At 44.6% G+C, this 18,429-nt stretch overlaps 1 protein-coding gene across 1 annotated transcript in view; it reads right to left on the reverse strand.

Annotated features, from left to right (window-relative positions):
• Positions 1-298: 298 nt before the first annotated feature.
• The window catches only part of LOC115328655, a 55,885-nt gene continuing 37,754 nt past the window's right edge, over positions 299-18,429 (reverse strand). Inside the window, exons 6-9 of the mRNA XM_040210392.1 lie at positions 16,156-16,267; positions 12,059-12,136; positions 4,373-4,422; positions 299-498 (exon numbers count right to left, since the gene is read on the reverse strand). Coding sequence (XP_040066326.1) covers positions 299-498; positions 4,373-4,422; positions 12,059-12,136; positions 16,156-16,267 — 440 coding nt within the window. The remainder of the gene's footprint in view (positions 499-4,372; positions 4,423-12,058; positions 12,137-16,155; positions 16,268-18,429) is intronic.

Below are 18,429 nucleotides of genomic sequence, written 5' to 3' on the forward strand. Positions count from 1 at the left end.
AAGTTCAAAGAGAATGACTGCGTCACTCTTAACTGTATGTGCACTCCAGTTTTGCCTAATTTGATAATATTATTTTTGATGTCTACAACTGACATGACATTAGGGTAGAAGACACCCGCACTGGCCCGTTTGTATTATTTTAAAAATTAGTGGGGAGCTATTCAAATATCAGGTATGAGTAAAATACCTCGAGATTAAAGTAGAAATGTATTTATCATAAAACCAAACGCGGCCATCCCAACACCGCTTTATTAAATTTCGCGCCTCTGAAGAGCACAAAGCTAGCGTTCGACTCCTTTTAGCAGAAATCTGGAACCCCGGTAGTTGGAGTTGGCTCTGGCGGTGGAGGGGGCTGCTCTCCTGGTTCTGATGGTGTTTCAGAAGGTGGTTCCGGTGCAGGTGGTGATGGGGCGGGAGGTTCTACTGGTGGCGTTACCGTATTAGGCAGTAGGGGGGTTTCTGTATGGTCTGGATTGTCGGTAGGCTCCACATCAGGTGCTGTTGGACGATAAGTACTTGTTTGTGCCGAGGTCATGACAAAATCGTTAAATAAAAATAAATAAAAGAAAACGCATTACTGATTCGTTGAGCAAAGCTTTTGTTTGGTACCAAGTAAATGGCTGCATAAAAAGCAACGGCCAATAATATCTAACGAGTTGATTAGTGACTTCATATGCTGATATCTTTTGTAACACTTGCCCTCAGCCAAAGCAAACATTGACGCTATAAACACGCGCCAGATTGAGCTGCCGTTGCCGACCCTTCTCTTGTTTTACCCAGATGCCGAGCCACTGAAGCGGGCTTTGACGAGCCTCCACAAGGGCCTATGCTGGGGTGAAGAACACAGTAGAACCGAAAGTGGCTATACCCTGTCCTGCTGTTGTAATGGTGAAGTGAAGCGAGCAGAATAAGAGGTAACGAAAACTCAATGTCGGCTATGGCGGCACCCATACACAGCTGCCTGCAAGCGTCCATAAAACAAGACCTGCGCCATATCCTCCGGGACATAATCACAAGTGGATCCACGCGGTGCCACCTATACTCATTGAAAAGGTGAGAACGGCAGAGAGGAGCTTCATCTAGCTGCCCCGCCTCCAGAGCGAGCTTGTTACCTTCGTCAACGCCAGACTTGGACGTAGCTCAACTACTCTACTCAAACTACTGTAGTTTTTGGTAACTTTCAATTACAACTTTATTTGGGTAATTAGTAGTTTAATTTAACTACATTTTTCAGGTAACTTCTACTCAAACTATTAACTACTTCCGAAATCTACTGCTAATTTTGCTTATCACAAAAGTTTGAGCGCAGAAATAAATAAGACGCCGGCAGATGAAGGGGCATTCCCATTCCGTTCCCGTAGAAACTGCATCACAGGCGTCCTTGAACCAAGGTGGCGACGAGCAGCCAAAACATAACACCGGCGCGCACGAACGCAGGCAGAGATTCTTAACAAGCCTTGGTCGGGTATTGACCTAATCCGGTAATGCTCGCAGGCGCCGCGCCTTCAGCTGCAACCGTGAAAGACGGGGACACTCCCAGAGTTATTGTTGTTTTCATGCTGTCTGCCTTTAGTGAGCTTTGCCTCAAGCGGTTTGGGGGTTCCACGGAAGGCGCCACTGGAATGACCTCGCAGCTGGGCACCTGCTACCATGGTCGCCTTGTCGACAGCACTTACTCCCTCACGTAGACACGGATAATCCGTTCATTGGAGCAAATTTATGCTTCCAGCTGCAACTGTACGAGCGACGATGCTTGTTCACGTAGTTCAACTACGCGTCCTTCCGACCTTCCACGGCAGGGAGACCTCCTCTTTGTTGAAAACGATTTACTTGTCAGGCGTGTCAGGCGCGTCAGGATACCGTAGTCGCCGGCAAGGATCGCGAGTCACCCTTGGGAGCGCCTTTTGTTCGACCCGGCATCAGCGGCGAAGTATACCTCGTTTCATCCTCTATCAAACCAAAATAATTTTTTTTAGTAGCGTACCACTAGCACTGTAAAGGTGTGTCCACACGACAGACCAAATTGCTGTTTTGGTCCGCGGGCCGCGCATCATGTGATCTTACGTCACCGGTTTTCAAAGTCCGCCGGCGGTCCGCGGCCCGCGCTTTTGAGAAATGCCAAGCGACTTTTCTCGCCCGGACCTTGGCGGCGGACCGCGGCCTTTTTAGTATAATTGAAGCGCTAAGCCTGGCAACAAGCTGACTTTTGTTGTTTGGATTGGAATCCAAATCCAAAGTCGTGTTCCTTTGGCGCCAACTGTTGAAGACGAAGAAGACTAACCTTTTGTTGTGCGACGATGGCGGCATGGTGCTACGATGCAACTTTTTACTTCATCGCGCTCGTGGAGCAATTCCCCGCTCTGTGGGACAATAGATGCATGTCCTTTTCGGTTCACTTAAGTCCTCCTCGTCCTCAATAGTCAACGCCAGGGCCACCGCGGCCAAACGTCTCTTTCGTTCAACCTCCATCTTGGCTCTTTACAAATAGCCTCAAAGCAGCTCGCTGCATGCGTTTGGCGTAGCTGTGAGGTCGAGGGTTAGACAGGCCCGTGCGCTCTGTCGTTCGCTCTTTTGGTCCGCCGTGTGGATGCTCATTGCAGCCGGGCGGCCCGCGGGCCGCGCATCACGTGATCAGTCAGTCCGCGGCCCGGTCCGTCGTGTGGATACACCTTAACGAGACGCGCAGTCGTCCGGATTACCTCATCGTCGAAGCGCGAGACTTGAACCCTTGACGGTCAGGTGCACTCGCTCGGCGTACTCTCATTTTGTCGAAGGAATAAAGAGGGGCCAGTGATAACAATCTCAACTTGCCGAAGAAAATAGAGAAAAGTAGGATATTTTCTTATAAAAGACCCTCTAGCCGAGACAAACCTCACATGTTTAGTCATAAACACCTAAGATACCGACACTCGCTTACCCGACCCTGCATAGCCTGTTTCTCAAATTCAACGCTGCTGTTCCATCCAGCGCGTCGATGGAACGCCTTTTTAGCTTGGCTGGGGGCGTCTTTAGGAGGTAAAGGGGAAAACTCTCCTATTAAGACCTTTGAAAGTCAATTGCTTCTGCGAGCGAATAAACTATTTTAGTGAAAACGCAAGCCATAGAATGACCGCATTTATTTTAGGCTCTCCGGGTTTTTCACAGATCAAAATTGATATACATTTTGCTACCACAGGAATACAAAAAAGTAACTTCGAAAGTAACTTCAAAGTAACTCGCTACTTTTCTAGAGTAGTTAGTATTTTACTCAATTACTATTACGAATGCGTAATTTCTACTCTACTCCATTTACTTTTGGCGTCAATACTCAGTAACTTAACTTAACTACCTTTTTGAGTAATTTGTACATGTCTGGTCAACGCTTCAACGTCTCGTGCCCCTCGAGCGTGATGCGCAGACAAAGCACGGCGGATGACATGGAACGCGCGTTGGAGGCCGGGCGTTCGAAAGTCACGCCCTGCCGTTCTCACTCTGTCAGTGACTATAGTTCGCTTCAGCGTCGCAGTCAGCGCGGCTTGCAGGTTCTCACAGTAATCGCGACGCTAGCACACAGTGACGGCACATTGCGGTTACTCTCGTCGAGTTTCGGTGTGTTTGCCGCCTGGGTCCGCTTCGGGGATTCACCAACGATGACGCAATGAGCACACTTCGTCGTCTAGGTGGCATTGCCTCAGAACACTAAAATCCCATCAAAGCAAACGAACGCGCTCGATAGAAAGAGCGCGTCTGCTTTATTATGAGTGTACTGTTACCAATTGAGTAAGGCCGATAAAACATAACTTGACTAATTTTGGAAACAGATTTTTGATTAATTCTAATTTCTTACACAAAAAGCAGCTCAATTGAGGCACACGTATACTACGTTGTCCGCCTTAAATACAAATTTATGTCCGCGTTGTAATAAATATAATATAATGTGCATTGCTTAACAATGCCACTTGCAAGTTCGTCTGCTGTTTGCGCGCCTCCTGTGCCTTGTGCACCTCCGCTGCTCGGGAACAGAACAAAACACTTGTAGTGTCAACTTTGGGGTGTCTTCTATGTTGTCACCAAAACTTTTGTTTTCTTGGTGGCCGCTATTTCAGTGTAGTTGAGTACAGAACTTGTCGACTCGCGCAGGTTAATATTTGAGGTAAGTTTTTATTTAAGGAACACATCGAAAGTTTTTACCCACATGTTTTTTTAAAGATAGTGTTATACACAAGCACTACAGCATGCAATGTATTGAAGCTAATAAAAGCGCAGACATATTCGGCCAAAAAACGCATTCTATCAAATACTAGGCCGTGGTAGTTGTTGAACAATGCCTATAAAAAAGCGCATAGTTTTGTCAACATATCTTGCATTTTGTAAGAGAGAAGCGTATACTCACGTGTTACAGGGTTCTCCCCTTCAGGATACTGCGGATCTCTGCCACAGGTGCTATATTCAATCGAACAGAACGTAAAAATGATTAATCTGTGCAATTTAAGCAATCAACGTCGATACTAAGGATGTTGGGTATTGGTGTTGTCAACACAGAGATGCCGAGCGCCCTCAAACATGACAGCTATCCCGAAACGGAAAATTCAAGAGAAAACAACAACAAAAAAAAACGATGCATGCTGTTACATGCATGCTAAAAACAATAGTATGTCACAAATACCGACCGAATGAATCTCGGGCGATACATTTTTACTGCCCTGAAAGAACTGACACGGGAGTGTATGACAGTCTCAATTTTTCCATGGAATCCAATTTCCCTCTAGATCATAAAATTTTGGAGATGCTATTCTTAGCTTTTAGCGCTTACTTTCAGCAAATTGTGATTGCTTGGAAATGCAGAATGCAGAACAACATAAGTACAATGAGGGCCAAAGGAATCTGAACACTTTAAATAAATATCAGAAATAAGTTTCGCTTGTTCTGACATTATAATTAATCATGAACGTGCAGCGAATCGATTATTATGTTTTTTAATATATAAAAAAGCAAACTAGCCTAAATAAAAAGGTTATATCTAAAATAATGTATTTAGTTCATGAACCGACCTGGAGCTACGCGTTTTGTATAACAATGTAAAAAAAAAGAAGAAAAAAAAGCTATTCTGTGCTATTGAAACGTTTAATTTGACAAAACAAAACAGAAAAAAATCTGACTTCGCCTACCTCTTTAAAGTTTGACCGTAAGTTTAAGAAATGAAAGTTTATTTTATTCATTCATGAAGTATTGGCTTTGCTTTCGTTTTTTGTTTTTTTGTTTTGTTTTGTCCAATAAAAGGCCCTCCCCAAGACAATGCTTTTCTCTTTTCATCTAAAAAAGGCTTTGCTCTGTACTGAATTCTGAACCACAAAAAAAAAAAAAAACTAGTTATAAACGTCCCTTTTGATTAAGGAAAGTGTTTGCTTCAATATTTTTGTTCAGCTAAATCCTCCACCTAGCTTTATGTTCATGTTAAATTACAGTAGGGTAGGATGGAAGGCTTATTTTCATGGTTTATTTAACTTGGGTTAATTCACTGAACCCACGCTGTGCAACCACGGTGAAAGGAACACATATAGGTGATCACTCTGACCCCTTTTCCCGCGGGGAACGGGCGACCAGATCGTGTTCGGAGCTAGCCTCGAACCAGGAGTAGTTAGTTCCTCGCCGCCGCGGAGGGCGCTGGGCTATGAGGTCCCTCCTCGGCGGCGTAGCGTGCTCGCCTTTTTTGCGGTGTGGTGGTGGGGTGGTGGTGTGCGGCCAGTAGCAGGTCTTGTGTTTTGCTTTGGGGCTGTGTCGATCACAAATGCCACCATCGTGCACGAAGGTGAGCCTTAATCCAAAAAAAGAAGAACAAGAAGGAAGAGAAAACAGATTTACGGACTCTGGCGACTTGGTGACGGCGTGGCGGCGGTGAGGTGCAACAAGAAGCGGTGAGCGAGGGAATGCGGGACTACCGCTGTGGAGAAACAACCGGAGCGGTCGGTTTCGGAGGGATCCCATACTTGGGCGCCATCTATCCCCGTGCGAGTGAAGCGCACTCGGTGCGCCGAACATAATGTGGTCGCCGCGTCGGACAGAGAGTCATCACCTAAATGTGTTTCTTCCACCGTGCGTGCAACGACGGTGGCTGCCATCTCTTTCTTTTTTTTTCTTTTTTAAAGAGGTGCTTTCGAGCCATTAGCTACGTTCGATTTACATACACCTCCTGCACCGGTGCAAAAAAGTGTAGTACAACGTACTTCCGTTATGTGTATTCAGATACGACCGGAAGTACACTGCTGTACTCTTTTCTGCACCGCTGCGGGAGGTGTAAGTAAATCGAACGCAGCTGTTATACGCTTCTGCTCACCCCACATATACTGTTCTGTAGCGGTGACCATGGCCGCCGCGCGTATCTCTGCCGGTTGTCATTCCCCTTGTGTAATTTTTGTTAGCGAGAACATTAGCAGAAAACAGCCAATCTACCGTCTAATGATTTCCATAAAAAAGCACTGGGAAAATACGCTAGTAGTATAGAATAAAAAAAAAGTTGAAATGTACGATGTTTCCAATTGACGACTGATTGCGCAACATCGGGCGTGTAGGTTATTATCATCAAGCTTCTTGATACGCAATTCGTGTTCAGACGCTCTTATGGCGTCATGCCGGAATCTTATCTGATGTGGAGTGATCATTAGTTGTTCGGCCCTCGCCACGCTTGAGGTTTATTAACTCTCAGTGACTATAGCACTTTTGTTGATAACCTCCTCAGATCTCAACATCTCCTCAACTCAGATCTCAACATTATAATTGAGGGAACACATGTTATGCGAGTAACTGGTTTTATGCTCTGCCTTTTAGGTATCTTAAGTTTAGCTCGGGAAGTCTCACTTGTAGTTGATATCTTAATATACAACGCATGTATATTGCCCATATCTTAACTTATTCTTGTTTTTTGTTTAGATGTCTTATATTTTTAAAGCACTAAGAAAAACAATTGAGAAAAATAAACGTAATTTTTAAGTTTTCCTTTACTTTCGGGTGCCCTGAAACGGCAATAGACTCTAGGAAAACCAGAAGGAAAAAGTTAGCAGGCGGCGCGTTTTCCTCCCTTCTACTGACGCGCCTCCAAGTGGAAACGAGAAAAAGGGAGGACTTTTTTACTCCTTTTCCAGGCAGACGGGGGAAAGCTTCCGCCCTCCCGACTCATCTTCTTTCTGTTTGGTTTTTCCTGCACGTCGTAAGCGTTGTTTAATAAATGTTGTTGAGTTGATTGAATTTCAGCGGCAGCGAAATCCGCTTTTAATTCCGCCTCCCTGTCCAAACGGGCAGAACATTACGGTTGCATTGATGTTTTTACCACTAATTTTATCATACGAGCAAACGAAGCCGTTAGAAACAACGAAGTTCCAGATCAGTGCCAGCAGCGCTACGTACACTGGGCTAAGATGGCCGCCTCCCGATCGCGGAACGACGTGTCAACGTTAACGAAGTTATAAAAACCGCGGAAACGGCGTCCAAGACTAGCAGGTTTTGCTGCCGGGTTCCTGGGTACCTTCTGTTCTCAGTTCGGGTCTGTTTTCCGATGCCGGAGTGCCAACCGGCAATCAACTTGGTTCTGTATTTCTGCGTGTCAGCAACATAGCAGCAACTACGGTTCCTGGAGAAACTGCCCTCCAAGTGGCGCGCTGGGATAAGCGCTAGAAGTTTTCGAGCTCGCCACGGCGTATAGCTCCGCACACTTATTACCTGCCGCAAGTCGCGGCTTTGACTGCATTCAAGTTGATCGAAAGTTGATTTCCCTGTCCATGAAGCTTCGCCTCCACGTGAGTGAATACCCCCTCCACAAAGATTAATTCAAGACGACAATTGCAGCCGCACGCGAACTGCACAAATAGAAAAACAACTACTACAATAGAAATACTGGCTACGATGTGCCTTGCGGGGAAGCAGACACATAGCTTGGAACCGCATTGGAGCGGCTTGAGTTATTGGCTTTCAAATAATTACGGCCTGAGCGTTTACGTTTTACTAAGAAATTCATCCCCTGAGCCGTTCAAAATTCTCTCAGAGGTATGGTATTGCTGGAAAAAAATCACCATGCTGGGAATATGTTTTATTGCTTAGACAGCCATCGAGAAATTCAGTACGTACAAAACGACCAGTATAAAAGACGGAAACGCAGAGATAATGTGTAGTAATCAGGTATGTGTGCAGTTACATTGATGTTTGTTTATGCCGTGGATCTGTACCGTGAGCAATTCTTTGTTCAGCTGATGCTTGTAGTGTGCGTAATGTATGGACATGCGTGTATAATAAAGGAGCTCGAAGGGCTCGAAGCGCAATGGTTGCATGAGTAAATAAAAATATTTTTCTAGCACATGAATTGGGCGGTTACCTAGCGCCACCTAGCCTAGCTACTTGCAATTATTCTGCTTGACCCTGCCATCTGGTGGCAAGCGACTTAACCTTGTTTCACGCTTCGCGATAATTTCTGGTTACCGTGCAACAATGAGCCAAGTAGGCTGCTTCCAACTTGCTCTTTTGAGATCGGCTTTTGGTTTCGCGAATGGTTTATCACTCCTCCGTAATGTGCGGTTGACGAAGGAATTGTGGCTCGAGGAGCAGCAAAGGCTTGTTTGGCATGGTTCGAGATTTTTGTCAATAGGTAATTTTTACAGAAGTGTTACAGAATCAGAGTAGCGATGTGGGCGAGTTGGTTCATGCTTAGAAATAATGGAAACAGCGCGCGAACGACAAGGACGGGAGGAAAAGGAGTACACAGGACGAGCGCTCGTCCTGTGTACTCCTTTTCCTCCCGTCCTTGTCGTTTGCGCGCTGTTTCCATTATTTCTAAGTGTTACAGAAGCTTAAATCGCGTGATTCAAGCATTTTCGTATCTCTGCGTATGTTATGTCTCGTTAATATAAGCCCCATTAATATGGACACCCCGCTACACACATGAACTTAACTCTGTTACGTCACGGCGTGGTGGTGGCGCGTCGAGCGCACTTCCTGTCTGCGGCTGTGGGCGGAACTAACCATACGAGACGTGCATTACTGCGTTGTTTTAAAAGAAAGCAGATAAAAACGTGCCTTCTCATCAAAGCGCCGCGACTGGAGTTGTACTAAAAGGGTCGAGAAAGGTTTCAACGTCAGCTTTCATGCGCTTGGCTCGTCCCAGAACGTGGATATGTGTCGTGAAAAGGGAAAACTAGACGCCGTCGGACCACGATTGCTTGGGTGGGAAGCACTTTGGGTTGAATTCATGGATACTTGTGGTCGTAGTAATCACATTTTTTTTTTTTTGTTACAACATGAACGTGGGAAAACCGCCAACTTGTATGGAACACCTGCGGACTACATCCAGTGCGTCTTCAAGTTCGAACGGCCGCCTGATTGTTTGAGCTGTCTTCTGCTCTTACAAACGTTTCTACTTGTCGCCTGCTCTTTCGAACGACACCGGCCCCTATAGACCAAACGTTGGCCCGGTAATTGCGATAAGAAGTTTGTTTTATTGGAACTTTTGACAATACAGAATTGTCATGGTGCTGAGGCAAAAGGTGACAATAAGTCACCTGACCAGGCCCCTAGCACCAGACTACACTTGCAGCAGATGCAGCAAGCAAGTGCAGGCCTCAAGATACTTTTTAAGTTTGAAGGTTGGTTGGGGTAAGAAGGCTCGGTGTAAACAGTACACAAAAGGAAATGTTGATTATTGTTACGAGTGGCCATCATCGACTTCCTGTGCCTGATTCACTCGGTCCGAATTGTGCTTCCGATTTCCAGTATCGAGGTCGACCATCTCAGCTACGGTTCACGCTTTTGGAGCCCGAGCGACGTCGCGACTGAAAATGGCGATCGGAATCTAATCATGCGAATCAGGCCTTAGCGTCCATTCTGCGGCGTCCATGCGGAATGAATCGCCGCATGTCACATTATTTACGCGAAGTTTTGCGGTGTAACGAGCCTCGTTAATTTCGCTGAAGCCGCCGTAATAGTCAGACATTTCCAGGAAGACGTAGAACCAACAATTCCAAAAGCGAAAAAGAGCACGGGGACTCACACCGACGCCGACAACGTCGCATTTCAATGGTTTGTTTATGGCGACGGCGAGTTCCTTGCCCATACTGCATCGCGCAAGCGCGGCGCTGGTGGCGTCCACTAGGGGCGCTCCGGTTTGTTTCCAGACATGCGTTGGTCTATATGGAGAGCAGTTTCGGACAAACTGGGAAAATACATACATTTTTGTGTCGTTATTATGAACCTCCACCGCCTTATTATACCTCCACCACCCTACATGAGGGGTAAGAAGGCTTCTAGTCAGGTTCATGATCATCTCAAACTTCATCCTTCAAAGACGTGTTGAAATAATGGTGACTTATATTTTGTATATAATATATTTTTTCTAATTTTTTAACATTTAATTATTTGTTTATTTTTACATAAACCATGCATTATATCTTATTTTGGAATGATTCCACTACTTCTTTAATTTCTTTCTTTTATTTTCGTCCTTTGTCTTCAGTATAACTTCTATCACATCTGTCTTCTTTTCCTTAGTTCTGTGTTACAACCCCAGTTGTAAGTATAGCGCCGTCCTGTCTACTTCAAATCTGTGTCTTTTCCTTGCGCTTTATAATTTAAGTATGTTGAACCAACTAGGCCCACAATGATATTTCAGTACCTTTCCTTTCTTCTACATCGGTCCCTTTGCCGTATTCTGCCCCATTCCGATCCTGCTTCTTTCTATATCAATTTTATAGCGGCCTCTACATGCAGAGCAAGATTCTACGTTTTTGTCATCAGAAACAATGGGATACTCCGTCGGAGGTCTGTTCGGTTACGCAAGGCCCTCAATGCGTCACGGCAAGCTAATTTCTCCGCTCTGAGTTATGGAGGCAAGTCCGGTTTTATCGCGAGTGCTTACGACTGCTTGCCAGCACCGATGCTCCCGACTACAGTCAAGCTACATGATACAAGTCCTTCCTATACACTGCAAGTAGGATGACTGGGTCACTCTGGTGGACGTACATTCCAGATCTTCGAACCCTTCGTGCCAAACACAAGGAACCGCAAGGCGATTCGGTTGCTTTGGGTGACACTTCTCTACCTGCAGATATCATTAGGGTCCCTGAGAAGGGTCCCAAATTTTTCGCCGCACCAAAAAAGCGAAAAGTACATATATTAGAAACTATTCGGGACATTGCAGGTACAACTCAAGAAGATGACAGAAAACGATGCGTATATAACTCTGTTGATGTTCTGTTGAAAACTGGAAAGAAAAAACTAAAGGTTTCAAGATTTATCGAGCATTTCAAAAGTGGGAATTTCAAAGTGCTTCTGTCTCATAAGGAGGGGGATTTCTGTTATGTCCCGGCACCATGAACTTATATAAGGCTGGAGTAGCCATACTAAAGAACTTTAACCACGTGCGAGAAATCAAGATCAAAAAGTCTCTTAACGTCTTTTGTGTTTGTTTGTTTTTAATTTTTTAGTGTCGTAATGTTTTTAATGTCTTTAATACAATTTTAGGGTGGATGGAGGTGTCCATATTAACGAAGCATCACTTTATATACTCCATTTCGTGAAAAATGTTTTCGATGTTTTAAATTTGTTTTTTATCCACTTACTACCTGCTAGCTATTTTTAAGCGCCTCTTGTATCTGGGTAACGGTCACTATGTGTAATTTACTAGTTTGATAATACAACCTTGAGTGCGCTGCTTTTTATAGATATTACGCTATTTGCGTCAAGTGTTTCCTTGCCTGTTCCTCCAATAATATTTGTATATCCACTTATACAATGCCCTGTAATGGCGCTTTGAGGTATATAAATAAATAAATAAAAAGTATGGTAAGTCTCGGCGGTGGAAAAAAAAAAGAAGAAAATCTGGACACAACTGCGCACTAGTGGTGTCCAACACTTTTAGTAATTGGTTTGGAGCGCTCCAATCTATTCTTTAATTGAGCACCAACTCGCCCTACAATCACCACTGTTCAGTTTCATCACTAGTTTATCCTCATTACATAACGGATATATTTGTGTTCTTATTTTCTACATATTATACGCAAATATTCTATATTTTTATACCACCTTCTCGTTATCTACTTACCTTAGGTAGTTCTTCATCTTTTGTTTAAAACCACGTGCTAGTCTGTTGTGAACATAGGGCACATTATCATGGTTCACGCTGAAAATGTCATAGCATGTATAATTGTAGTAGTCGCATAGTTATGTTTTTGTTTCACGGAACAACTCCTGACGCAGTAATACTTTTCACTTTAGTTATTAATTTTTAGTTTAAACTACTCAGAAAAAAAAAACACTCGTGCCTTTAGTATTAAAATTGCAATTTTAAGAACGCTTTCTTCAGCATACTTAGATACTAATATTGATTAAAGCATAAATAGAAGTCAGTTGATAGTCGATAATTGTTTACGAGAAAAGCTATGAGGGTCTGGTTTGCTCGTAATGATTTGAATAAAAATAACAGAAGCAGTTAAGAAGTCTCAATGTTTCGCCGTACCTTTCAAAGAGTAAGGATGTGCTGGTAGCCATGTTTTGCTCAAATAGCTAGCATGTCAGTACAATGTTATATTATTTTACTAAGTTGTGCAAGATATTACACTGTTTTACTGCGTTTACTAAGTTACTAAGTTATCAGTTATACTATCTGCGTCGTAAATGTAATGCAGCTTAAAATAAAAATAACTTTTAGTTCATTAATTGGAACATAAACTAAAGCAACGAGAAAAAAAACCTTAACGAAAATAGCATTGTGTAGTGCTCTAAAATATGGATGTGCAAGGAAGTTGTAATATATATCTTTTTCTACCACACGCCCCAAAACCAAATGAAGCTTTTAAAGTGACCGCATAAATATGGTTGAAGACATATCGTACTACAAGCATCGCATCAAAACTCTATAAAACAAAATTACATGTTTAAAAAAAAGAAAAGCGATACCTGGTTTTCTTAATCTACAGAGCCTGTTTGTTAACCGCAAACTTTCTGATTGGTGCAACAGTCGAAAGACGAAGCAGCGGCCCCGGCAACTTACGGAGCCTTCCCTGCGGCGGTTTACGGTAGCTTAGCAGCCGCCCGGTTTTGCCACAAGAAATTACTCGAGAAACCATAGGTTTTATTTGTTTTGCGGCCATTAGTTTTATTGGGAACAAAAAAAAAAAAAAAAAGGGAACATGCATTGACCATGAAAACAAAGAAAAAGCGCGGCCTTTCATGATTCGAAAAGTTTGTGTGTTCTTAGTGCGATGGGACGGCTGCTGAGCTGCCGTAAGCCGCCGCTGCCGCCATCTGTCGGTTGTGGCGCCAGTAACAGAAAAGCGGTTAGCAGAACGACGCCGTAGGCAGAAAAAATACACATATCTTCTTCTACTTTTTACTCAAATAAGTGGGTTTTTTTAAATTCTGGTGCGATGCCTTCACCACCTTAAGGCATTTCTGTGATAAATCGTAGCACGATGCGTTACCAGGCCAGCTTATGGAATCACTTTAAACGCGTCACTCGGACTTGGGGACTCGCGGTACGGTATATCTTGTACTTAAGAGATTTGAAGAACATGATAAATTATTTTCCTATCCCTTAAATAGACAACGAAGAAAATTTTGAAGTTTTATTTATGAGCGTCAAGGACTTCTCAGACACTGTTGACCAAGTTGTAGCCGGAACAGACGTTCGGGTGCCGCACCAATCAATTAAACATGCGGTAATAATCTCGGCAGAAATGATGCCTGAGACCCCCAGAGACGGCGGCAGAAACCTGAAGTAAAGTGCACTGCTTGACGTCGAAGCATGACGACAATGGGCTCCACCTCAGGCAATTGGTTTAACCTAAAGCTGGGCGTCGATGCAAACTCCAAATTCGATTAATCGCCACCCTTCACTCGATTAATTAATCGATTAATCTGTCTCGCTAATTTTCATGCATAAAATATTCATTTAAAAAAATTATTTGTTTAATATGTGACAAGCGGTGCAGTATATAATTTCGATTTCAGATCAACCTCGCAGCGTAGTTGGGAACAATTCAAATACACTCACACTCACAGATTATTATTTCAGCTGCATGATGCGAAGGGGTTCGCTGATATTCTCCGGCAAGAGCGACCTCCCTTGATTGTTTACAATAGTCTGCTGCGCTAAACGGACACTCGAACGGCGTCGAATTGTCCAGGGCACGTGTAACCTTCTACAAGTGCCTAAAGTTACAAATATCGCCTCTACAGTTCAATTTATTCTAAAACTTGACCTAAAGTTTGCCCTTCATACAGGTGTACTCGTCCACGTCTTCGTGGTTAAAGCTATGCATTTTTATCTTCTTTTGGTTCGTCAAAAGTTTACCGATTAACCGGTTAAAATAATTAATCGCGATTAAAGTATTAATCGTATAATATGTAGGTTAATCCATCAGTTGCGCAGCTTTCGTTCAAACGAGTGACGCGCTCCTGGCGTTGCGACGGCGTCAGCGAGTCGGGCGGAGCGTTGGGAGAGTCCCCCGGTCTGAGGCGGCGACCGAGGTGTCGGTGGCAAGTCTCGGGCGCCCTTTTAAATCGCCAGTCCAGAGTTTCGCTCCCCCAGAAGCAGCCTACAACGTAAACGAGCCAGTCTCACCCAAAACCTCAAAACGCTAGATCGCAAACATGACGTCATCCTTCTTCAGAACACGCAGGGCACTCGCAACCTTCCACAATACATACCTTGTGCCCAACCCAGCATCACTGAAACCGACCGCAGCCAAAACACATACACCCCCCCCCCCCTCGCCACGACATACATCTCTAAGGAGCACCCGTCGATACAACTCAACGCGACAGACATCAATACCGCTCACCAAGAGCATGTCATCATTACCCTTCAAGCCCGCAACCGCCCAATCCCATCACAATCGTCAACGCGTACTGGCGACCAGTCGGCAAGGTCGCAAATCCCACTCCCTGGCTCACCAAACTCGTGGCAAACAACACCAACCACGATATCCTCTTAGTCGGAGACTTCAACAGCCCCAATGTTTCCTGGGGTTACCCAAACACTCAACACAATGGGCGCCTCCTCGAACAAGCAACCGCCCAAATGTCGATGACACTGGCCAACGACACTACACAGCCCGCCCGCACCGGTAACAGTGTGGAACGTGATACCAACCCTTACCTGGCCTTCCATCACGGCCCATCCGTAGCTGAATGGTCCGCATCTGACGAACAGCTAGGCAGCGATCACCGCCTCATCTACCTCACACTGATCACCAACGTGAGACAGAAAGCACGTCGCAATACTGCTCGCATCGCAAACTGGGATCACGTTCGCTACCTAACCTCCAACAATCCCCACCGACGGACGCTGATCCCAGAGCCTGGGCCAACCATCTCCTCCAGGCCCAGGACAAATGCTCCAAAGAAGCCCAAACCACAACCGCTACCCCGTACATTGACACCCATCTTCTCAACCTCTGGCAAACTAGACGCAAATTAGTGAAAAAATGGAAGAAAACCAAGCACTCCAAACACCTAAAACACAAAATTTCAAACACAATATTTGCTGTTCGGCCGCTCGCCGCTAGGCGCACCGGGCGCACCGCGCGCAAATATCTTGACCTACGATACTCGAGCGGCGCCACGCTGCGAGGCACGTACTATACAGCAGTGACGTAGGGACGCCAGCATCGGTTGCTATGGGTACTCCCCCGCGCTGCTGCGCGGCGCTTGTTTTCCTTGCTCATGTGTCCCCTGCTTTAGTTAGCCTCTCAAACGCGTTAAACGCGCCCAACTTTAAAAAAGTGCAATACACATGAAATGCCAAAATTTTATCAAATGTAAGACTTATTCAGTCGTAAAAGTGCAAAAACGGCAAAACAAGTCCAAGAAGCTAAGGGACGCACAATGCAGTGTGTCTCTCTCAACTAGACGCGAAGAATCAAAGTAAGTTACAAACGTGTAAATGTGAAGCAACATAAAACATGGAATAACATTACCGCAGATACACACTTGCTTATGTATGCAAGCGGATTATCGCTGCTAGTTAATGTATTCGTTGCTATTAGCTCAAATTAAAAACAATAAGTCGATGTAAATATTACCTAAAATGTTTAAATGCGTTCAGTTAATTTTTTTTTAAATGTTCCAAAGCAATTTAATTTAAAATATTATGGACACGAATTAGGAATCTTATTGGTTATTTTGGTTTATACGCACCTGTTTCGGATCAGTTCAGCCAACATTCTGCCTACGCTGTATGGCCTGTCGGGGGCGTATGCTAACAACATGGGCACGAAACTTTGGCACAACGTCTTGTCCTCAGAATACCCTAAAATGGTGAAATTCAAAGGAAGTTTATCACAAAAGCTTTCGTAATACTCACAAACTATTTTGCTTATGTAAGGAATTTCCATGCAATCAAACTTTTAATCATATCTTTATAAAGACAATTTCTTAGAAGACGTGTATCCTTATTCCGAAATATAAACTCAATATTCTCAAACATTCTTTATCACCATGAAGTGGCCTCACATCGCATACCGAAACCTTCCTATCAAATTATAAATCAAAATCATATTCCACACGCTTTGGTGTGGCATGTGCATGACATCCAGTGCGTTCTTCGCAATTTTGTGCTCCCTGCTTGTAACCCATCAAAGTTCTATTAAAGCGCAGAAAAAAAAACAAAAAACGCTCGAATCTTTCCAAGAGGTACCTCCGTGAACACTATGATCTAAAACACCAAATTTTAATTCTGTCTGCGCCCACGGTCCCCACCACTTCTATTCTATTCCATTTGTTAAACAGTCGGATGAAAGAGTCATGAGCACCGCATTTCATTTTAAGTTTGATCGCAACTCTCTCAGAAACTGGCTGACACACCACGGTAGTAGAAGGATTGTTTCAGCTCATATTGCCCGCGATAGTACAAAGCGTGACATAAGTAACACGATAGAAAAATCGCCTGCTCTTTTTTTTTTTCGCTGCCCCTTTTGTGTAAAATGCAATATCCACATAGTCTATGTCGTATAATACTGTAAGTGCAAGCGAAGTACGAGCCACTATACCTCGTCTTATATTTTTATTTGGACTAACAGAAAATGAATGCAAAGCGCTTGGCGTTCTATCGTACCTTAGCTGCAGAAGCGCTGATGCAGAGGGAGCATGAGTCTCAAGAGCTATACACACATTTTCGTTTGCATGTGCTTGAGTGCGGAACGACGTGCTTGCGGCAGGGAGCAGTTGCTAGCGGTGCGTCGCGCGCCAGCATGCGCCCCTCAGTAACGCGTTGCGAGAGAGTAGAATCCGAGAAAAGAAAGATATGGCCATGAGCTCGCCAGCGCCCTTCAGTAACGTGCATCCAGTGTGCACGTTTGGAGGCAGGTCTTGGTTTTACATTTTGGGGAGTGAGGAAGAGTACGGGAGATGGGTATTCCGAGGCCACGATGGCTCAAGTTGGACAGAAGGGGCGAAAGCTAGCGGTTTCGCCCCAAAACTTTCGTCACGTCAACGCTGTCACCGGGCCCGCCATGTTGCCGTTGATTTCGCTTACTACTGGTAAGCCGCAGGCTACAGTAGCGTGTTCTGGTACGCTCTTGCCAGTGGTGAAGTGCGTTTCAACGCGACTATGTGCGCAAGCTTTGCGGAGATGCTTTCTGCAACGTCTTGCAGCCGCCTGCATCAATAGAACGCATCGCGCTCAAATGCAAATCTGTATAGGGACATTAAGCTACTTGCTCCCTCTTGTAGCTCCTGTAGTTAGGGCATGTTAAGGGTGAAATAAAGTATTAGCAGAGGCGCATGCTTTGTATCTGTACTTAATTACGCGCGCTTGAGCAGTGGAAACTATATTCGAGGCGACACCCTTACACTAGTATGTTCAGAGTGTCTCAGAGTTATGATGTAACAATGTTAGCGCCCTGAAAAACGCCAATTTTGGAGCTCTACATTAAACAGTAACACTCCCAGAAAGAAAGGGTATAGTCTTTCACCCCTTGTCCCATATACGACACCCTAAAACTTCATTGCGACGTAAAGCACGCTGACGTCGAACGGACAACCTCTACTTTTACGAGGTGCTTGAGAACGGTGAGATATACCTTATTAAATAGCTAAAGTACGTATCGAAGACTTCAGAAAATAAACACTGAGATTTTGCAGCAATACAAAAGAAACCTCGATTACTTTTTTTGTAGTCGATAACACGTACATTAACTACTCCAGTAAGTTGTACAACTCGGCTATCAAGCCACCTGTGAAAGTTGGGAATGAAGATTCGACGTCAGTGGCAGGGTGTAAGATAGACAGGTGGGGAAACGGCCCATAGAAGCCTACCGCAGCGCCGTGACCGGATTGTGTACTCGTCTGCTTGCGGGTACCCCCGATTTGCGACAGATGGCGCAGCGGCGAGAGGAAAAAAAAATTGGAATCGAATTTGCGTGGAACTCTATGGGAGAGTGCGCAAAATAAACTGAGAGCACGACAATCTTC

The sequence above is a fragment of the Ixodes scapularis genome, unplaced genomic scaffold (assembly GCF_016920785.2).
Source record: "Ixodes scapularis isolate PalLabHiFi unplaced genomic scaffold, ASM1692078v2 PGA_scaffold11__112_contigs__length_91849675, whole genome shotgun sequence".
Lineage (NCBI taxonomy): Eukaryota > Metazoa > Arthropoda > Arachnida > Ixodida > Ixodidae > Ixodes > Ixodes scapularis.